Below are 7,953 nucleotides of genomic sequence, written 5' to 3'. Positions count from 1 at the left end.
AAACAACTCTGATGAAGGAAAACTGGGAATTTACCCACAGAAATAAAAGAACAATTACATCTTAAGATTCCCCCTGAATAATTCATGAGCCATTGTTTGTGGGATGCAGCGTGAACATGTGTGTTTGAAAGGAACTGGGCAATCCCTCAGACACTGTGCTAGATTTGTGGCCTCAAAGTTAGAGGGCTGGGAATTTAACAACTCATAAACCGCGCTTCTGGTGGGCCAGTGTGAAGCTCCACAGCGCCACACTGTGGTGAAAACAGAGCACAACAATGACAATAACTGTTTTTCCTCTTTTTTTATTTCAGATATACCGGAGCGACAGCAGCATTTACACCAACACCCAAAGTAAACTTACACTTTGGCAGCAACGGCAGCTCGCACACGACAGCCAGCAGCGTATTCATTCGGCACAACGAAAGCTCACAGGTACAGTAAGCATACAGCGTGCAAATACAGCATATGGAAATACACTTTTGAGCAATATTCATCGTCACATGATCACATGTAGGCTTCAGCAACGTGCATGATAACAAGAAAGGGAGTCAAACCTCAGCTGCCCCTGGTTATATTTACTGTCTGCACTCGTTGGCATGAGGGACCACTAGTCTCGCCACATATGGGCCTATGATGTGTGTGTGTGTCCTGTCTGAACACCCACACTGGTCTTCAGGCTGTTTATACGCCTGATATTTATTACAGTACACAGGGATGTATTCTTGGCTCTTAACTCTGTAAATACTCCAGAGAGATTCTTAGAATAATACATGATTTCACCTTTCCACACATCCAACTCCCAATTTAGAAATGTAGAAAGAAAAAAAACACATCCTAGTCCAAGCCTGTTGACTCATGCACACAGACGTTTTTCTTTTCAAAAAGGGAATGATCACGCCGATTGTCAGCTGCTTTCCGACATTTTCAGTCCTTATGCAACTCAGCCGCAGACATCCTTCGTCACAGACAAAGGCACTCAATTTGGAGACCACTTTTAAGTGTAGAAGACTGAAAACTCATGTGGCATTAGCGCCAGATTTAGAAGCCGTTTCAGGCTGAAAAGAAAGCATATAGAAGAGTCTTAGACTGAAATTTCCCATTTACCAGACAGATTTGAATAAGTGGTTAAAGCTTAATATTGCACATGGATGTGCGAAAACATCAGATCTGAGCGTCTTCAACACTTGCCACAGGCTTCGGAGACATGTAGCCGAAACAGCAGCAAATTCTCACGCCGCCAATCATACATGGGTCTACATCAAACCCCTTTCCCCGTTCAGTGGCTCCATCAAAGGACCCGTCACCATCCAGCCATTCAAGATTTTGGTCCTCTCAGCTCGCCTCGGAGCGTGAGCGCATAGTCGTCTATCCTTCAACGCCTCGTCCTGTCGGTCACACGTTGATCTTCTTCAGCTGTTCATATGTGAGGAAGAACTTGAGAACGGAGTAAAGGAGCACAAGTGAGAGAAGTGGACGTTTGTTTGTTGAGTGTGGGAGGCTCTGGGAGGAATTTTGGCTCTTTCTGTACTTCAGCTCAAAGCCTCCCTTGTCACCGTGTCCTTGTTACCTCAGACTACTCCGCTGTAGCGAGTCAATAATCTCATTACGTTTTTCAGGAGTGTTTGGAGCACAATGACAACCTGACATTACTTCTCTTCCCTCTGTAACTCTTTGGCCTTTGCAGAAAGGCGTTCACAGACTTGACTCTCCACTCCTTTCTTCTATCTTCCTCTTACCCCCCATTGAGGCCCACCCAGGTCCTCTCTAACCAGGGGCAGTGGGGTACCGAGATATTATTTCCACAAAGTTACATAAGAGAGTTAGCAACCATTAAGCTCAGCTTCCCTCCACAGGCGCCTGGCTCATAATGCCATACGTCATTAAATACATAACAGAATTTACAACTTTCCCTGCTGATTTCTTCAGCTCAAAAGATATTGCATCACAGAGGATCAGTGTAAACAGAGTGGTGCACTAATGAGATGGTTAAAGGATACAATGATGTTCCACGGTCCCAGGCGGAGCCAGTTGGGAAAGAAACCCTTGTAGAGGGCCATGAAGCCCTCGGAGCGCCACGTCTGAAAGGAAAACAAACACGTTAAAAGCCCATTTTATCTTGTTATCCTCTGATGATCTTTCTGAAGTCCTCTTTGGGCGCTTTTGTTCTTAACTGCGATCGGGAAATAGTTGACATAAAGGTCTGATCTAGATATTCAACATTACTACATTTCATTAAACACTCTCACAGGCACTTCTTCAACAACAGGCCATTGATTATCAAGTTTAAGACTCGTGTGATCCACTGTATGACTACATGTTCGTAAAGAGACCGAAGAAAAGAGGAAAAGTTAAAGTTGAAGCAGTAAAGGGGGGGATATCCTGACTTTTAGTCCCGAGTGGGGGTCAAGCTTTAAAACACTTGATCCTATATTTTCCAGAATGAAACCAAAAGTAGATTTTTGTTGTCGAGCACACATCTTTTTCATTAGTCCAGATTTTAAAAGCTCCCTCCAGATCCACAGAAGACATTATCATCGGGCCGAACAGTACTGCACATAACGAGTGAACAGATCTTCTGTGGAGTGCTCTTTTAACACAATCTGAACAGAAACGTAAGAAAGTAAGGTGAATGACCTGCAGTATACAGTCCAGTGTTCCCTGGTACAGAGCTACTCCTCTCTGGTTCATCATGCGTGTCCGGACTACATCCACTGGGTTCGAGGCCAAAGCTCCAGCCAGACCGCACGCAAAGCTGGACCTGGGGGAATGACAAGACACAGGTTCAGATGATAATCTGTAGATGCTTTCATTTTGTCCCTTTATTTAATCTTTGGTGTTTAACAGTCATCGCTGAGGTGTGTGTGCTGCTGCCAACAGTGGGTTGCATCATGACTATTGTGTTGTATCGACAGCTGACATCAGAACTGACATGTCTGTGATTTCAAACCAGTCATTTTACCTCTGCTGACTCTCTTCCATCACAGTTTAGCTCATAACTCATGAACGTGGCTACGTAACAGGCTGATGTTGAAACAAGAATATGACAGGAAATGCCAAACTTATTTTAAATTGCATTTCATGGATCTTAAAAGTATTTTCTTAGTATTATATTAATTTAGTTATATGTATTTTCCTGTTTGTTCCTTTTTTGAGATTTCGGAAAGTACCACCAGAGAGAGTTTGAGTACCATCGGTGGTACAAGTACCGCTGTTTGAGAACCAGTGGTCTATGTTGCGCAGCCATGCAGTGCACTGTGGTAGCGCGTTTTGAGCAACTGCTCATTTGCGTAAAGTTGCAGTTCAGGCTACTTTATGCAAATCACGGGTGTCCAGCGAGACTTGCCGCCTCGCAAAACTCACAAAAATATTTCAAACAAACAGTTGAAAATGAAGACAGATTTAGCAACTGCATAGCTTTTTTTCTCACATAAAATGTTTTCAGAAACACATTTCGGTGAACTTTTTCCATAATATCAGAGAACTCAAGCATGCATTACTGGAAAGCAGGGCGACTTCTCACAGGGAAAAACGCCATTGTGGACACGTACCACAAGATGTTGAAATGTGTCCTGCCCTGACAAGCAATTTCCTCTGAGTGATAACATCACACAAGAGACAGGAGGAGCGTCTCAGGGTTGCTCAGAAAACTTACACAAAGTGTGTGTACACGTTGTCCCCCATGTGACCCGACAGGATCAGATGCTTCTTGGTTATGTCATAGACTGGCAGCTCGACCCCGACCACGATGGCCGCCCGCTGAGCCGTTAGAGAGACACCCTGAAGCAGAAAGAAAGGGAATGTTACAAGATTTGAGTATTAAAGTGAAGAGTCTGTACTACCTGTAACAATAGGTACTTTTATACAGAAAAGACAGAAATTGGCCGTCCCGTCCATGTGAAATGAAGGCATAATTATCCTCCTTTCCAAAAAGTTGGTTTTCTGGGATAGGCGTAAACGTGACACGATGTGAAGTACAACGTGTGATGTACAACATGTGCGTCGGAAGAAGTCACCGTCTCCCGTGATCTGAACATTTACGATTTTCTTTACCGTGATGGTCGGCATCTCACAGACTTCCAGTTGCTCATCTCTACGGTCAATATTTTGCTCTCGCGGTTAAAGCTATGATCAGGTGATGACTTGCTGTCTCTTGTTCCTGTGATCAGCTGTTTCCAACAGTTCACGTCATTGACTCCACCCAATGTGCTGGCAAGCTGCAAAACTCTATTTACATGGAAATCAAGCCACCAATATGTGTAGGGTCCAAGCCGGCACATTGGGGGGACTAAATCAGGCCGGTGATTCACACCAATCTGTCTGAATACGTGAACCAGTGTAACAACACCTTATGACGGGGCGATATGGAGAAAACCAAAAATCACAATATCAATATTGGGACATTATTGTAGGGTTCACTATTAGTACTTTAATTCAACATATACACAATGAAATGTTTGATGAATAATCATCAGTAAAGTGGATCTAATGACTAAGTGGGTGAAGGTAAATAATAGAAAATTTTGTATTTTGTATTTATTTACGGTAACCAGGAATATTCCCATTGAGATTTAAAATCTCTTTTCCAAGGGAGTCCTGGCCAAGACAGCAGCATAAACACACAAGTTTCACATTTAAAACCAAAACAAACAACTAAACATGACACACAACTTAACATGATAAATCAAGAAAATCAAACAGCATTAAAAATAAAAAGCAGATCAGTGTTCAGAGACAGTACATGTGTGAATTGCATTTAAAAAGTCCTTAATCCTGCTTTTGAAATGGCCCGTGCTGATGAGGGATTCCAGTTTAAAATGATCCTGGAGTTTATTCCAAGATAAAGGTGCTAAATATTTAAAAGCACTTTCACCAAACACAGTGTTGGTTCGAGGAACATAAAGTCTGGTAAGTTCAGAAAACAACATCACTTCACGGTAATGCAGCCTTTAAAACACACACAGATATCCAAAATCTAACATATTATCTTGTCTAATATCACTATATAGATGTGATATTGATATACTGCTCAGCCCTACCTGTAACCCATGGAAACTGAGGTAATCTGTCTATGCAAATGAAACATTTTTCAGGCTTTCTGTACCTTCCACAGTCCTCTTGTTCCCTCCTGCTGGTAGATGTTGATGAAGTTGCCCATCATACTGCCCTGGATCACATTTCCCTGAGCCTGCATTCGGATCTGGAAGAACAGACAGATGAAATGTCCATAAACTTGGACTTGAGACAATGAAAGTAAACACGACCAGGGTGGAATGCTCTAGGTTCTCTAAGCCAAGTACCGTGGTGTATTATTCTGACTACCAGTGGAATGCAGAGGCAAAAAACATTAGAAGGGATTTTTTTGGCGAGCACAATGTCCTGATGTATTTTCCCTATCCTCGTTTCCAGGAATTCTCCAGCCCCTGCTTGACTTGTTTTCATTTATAATGGCTGCTGTTTCTTTGGTTTGTTTGTTTGTCTGGCTCCATGATGACTTGGCGGGTGCAGTTAGAGCACACCGTGATGGACCGCAATGTTCCAAACCTGCAGCTATTGCCATCAGTCCGTTAACCACTAACAAACAAACGTGTTTGACAGGGTACGGTGAGAAGAACCCGGGCAATACATTATGAATATAGAGAAGCCTGTGCACAGACACATCTCACCATATCGTTTACAGAACAGCATGTTAAACCTCAGGGACATCAGTCTATAAATAATCCACAAGTGGGGTTTTGATAACTAAGATGCCCTTTACTCCAGTCGGCATGCTACAATCACACCACTCCCACAAACTGAGGCGGTTACGAACTCCACAAAAACAATTACTGAAGCACAGTCCAGCTCATGGCTGCAGGAGTACACAAAAAAAAATGAGCTGAATATTTACTGCCTGCGGCAGTTCCAAAGAAATGTCAAACCTGCTCCACTTGCTTTTGTGAATAACAGAAGAACAAGAAGCTACAAGTCAATCTTTACGTGAGCAAAAAGCTAGTGAGGGAGAAAGCATTCAGTAAAAGTATGTATAATAAGTATAATTAGGTATTGAAAATGTTGTAAATTGTGAATTATATCAGGTTATTATTACTTGTGCATTTATGTACTGTAAAAGCAGGATTTTACGATTGTTTTCGTTCAGGAGTGGTGCAAACTTTCCATCTGCAAGATTGTTTTTAGAAGCACTAATATGAGGTAGATGCACCACCGTTAAGATATAGTGTCAGTTTATGCAAATATGATAAAACAGAAAGTTATGTCATTGGAGTCACCAACTGAACCAGAATGTGCAGTACTGGAAGTGATAAATGTACTTTGTAAATGCCAATAGCTACCTTGAGTACATCGGTGGGGTTGGCGATGGAGGAGGAGACAACTCCAGCGAGAACGCCACACATCACATTAGTCAGCAATGTCTCATCTGAAAGAGGAGAAGAGTGGGAGGCCCACCAACTGTGAACAAGCAGCATTTGACACCATGCATCAGGCAGCCAGTTGCAGTTTGTCTTTGTCAGTGTTTAACAGAAGCACATAGACATATTTAAGTAGGTCACAGACACACATCTGCGTGACATTCAAAGAGGAATGTGCATCTGTTGCTGGGGGCAGGTAACTGCCTGCCAAAATGTGTGCAGGAGTGTGTATGTTTGTGTGTGTCAGAGATAGAAAGAGAAACTCACCTTCTGGTCTGTCAACCAGCAGTCGCTTTAAGCTCTGGTATGTGCCGATTTTTATGGTCCCGTAGGAGGCCTGGCGCAGTATAGCAGGAGCTATTCTGTAAAAGTCATGTTTAATTGTTATTGCCCAGTACCACAACATCTCAGTGGGCTTTATTGACCCACAACAACTGTGGTTTCTAGCCCAGAGAAAAGCCTCATCATATAAAAAACACCGAGACAAGCAAGTGTAACACAGATAGATCCTTCTCTTGGGGTAGAGGGGTGCAGAAGGGTCTTCATAAAAGACTATGCAAAAACAGGAAGGGCACAGAAAGGAGGAAGTGTAAACATTATACGTGCAGTAGGATTCTCAATAAATCCAGTACGCATGGTTTGGAAACACCATACTGACCCTGAATAGAGTGCCCGGAGCCCCTCCTCTCTTCCTATCCTCACTATAGCATGCAGCATGCCTCTGTACCGGATCTCTCGGTACTTGCTGTCGCCGACTTGGCCTTGAACCTGAAGGCGCGTCTTGGCCAGGTCGATTGGGAAAGTCCCTGTAACACAAAATGAATGCGATTCTACCGTTTATAAGAGTGTGAATCACAACAGAGATTGAGATAATTAACGGTAATCCCCCGCAGCTCGGCCTCCCTCCCCGCCGCTCATCACTCACCGCATTCGGCCGTCATAGAAGCCAGCCCGCCGAACACAAAGGGCTTCCAGTTGACGTTAGACATTTTCTCCGGCCGTTAACCGAACCACAGTGAGAACCGCCCGGCGAACCGGCGAGGGAGCGAACTAATATTACCGTCTGCAGTTATGGCAACAGCTGCGTTCAGTCTCTACCGGCGTTTGAGAAGCCCAGTACCGTGTGTGTGTGTGTGTGTGTGTGAGCCCCTCCTGCTGCCGGTCTCTCGGTCTCCGCCCACTGCTCCTCCACGAGCCCCTTCGAGTCGCCACTGTCCCCGCCCAGCGCGTGTTGCCAAGCAACCGCCACCAGACGGTAGAAAGGAAGCCAGAATATCATAAAATAATAAATAAATAAATAAATAATCGATAATGTTGCTCTCTTTCATTGCAAGTTTCCTAACTTTAAAAAGTTAATAATAATTATTATATTTTTAGACAAATTCCACACATAAAAAACTCACAATTAATACAATAGTTCAGTCATTTTGTGAAATTTTGGTTGGACAAATTACAACAGAAGCAAACTCAACTGATTTTGTATCCTTCACATGTCCTGAGTACAGAAAAAAAGCCCAGAAGAATGGGGGAAATAAGGGAAAAGTTT

At 43.3% G+C, this 7,953-nt stretch overlaps 1 protein-coding gene across 1 annotated transcript; it reads right to left on the bottom strand.

The window, feature by feature from the left end:
* Positions 1-335: 335 nt before the first annotated feature.
* Positions 336-7,519, bottom strand: LOC310958134 (kidney mitochondrial carrier protein 1). Its single transcript, XM_083928961.1, has 9 exons — positions 7,333-7,519; positions 7,066-7,213; positions 6,675-6,769; positions 6,330-6,415; positions 5,102-5,197; positions 3,653-3,777; positions 2,635-2,758; positions 1,998-2,078; positions 336-1,434 (listed from the first exon to the last, which is right to left on the bottom strand). The coding sequence occupies exons 1-9, from the start codon at positions 7,394-7,396 to the stop codon at positions 1,393-1,395; spliced, it is 861 nt and encodes a 286-aa protein (XP_083785087.1). The 5' UTR covers positions 7,397-7,519; the 3' UTR covers positions 336-1,392.
* Positions 7,520-7,953: the final 434 nt, after the last annotated feature.

The sequence above is a fragment of the Echiichthys vipera genome (genome assembly GCF_963691815.1).
Source record: "Echiichthys vipera genome assembly, chromosome: 15".
Taxonomy (NCBI): domain Eukaryota; kingdom Metazoa; phylum Chordata; class Actinopteri; order Perciformes; family Trachinidae; genus Echiichthys; species Echiichthys vipera.
The sequence above is the reverse complement of the archived record's forward strand: the minus strand, read 5'-3'. Positions and strand labels throughout refer to the sequence as shown.

Bases quoted from the DNA above. Each gene is read 5' to 3' on its own strand.
- LOC310958134 (XM_083928961.1), bottom strand. From the start codon at position 7,396: ATGTCTAACGTCAACTGGAAGCCCTTTGTGTTCGGCGGGCTGGCTTCT. The intron at 6,416-6,674 runs GTGAGTTTCTCT...CTCCTCTTTCAG, and splicing joins GCTGGTTGACAGACCAGAAG to ATGAGACATTGCTGACTAAT. The intron at 2,759-3,652 runs GTAAGTTTTCTG...TCATTCCCCCAG, and splicing joins AACGTGTACACACACTTTGT to GTCCAGCTTTGCGTGCGGTC.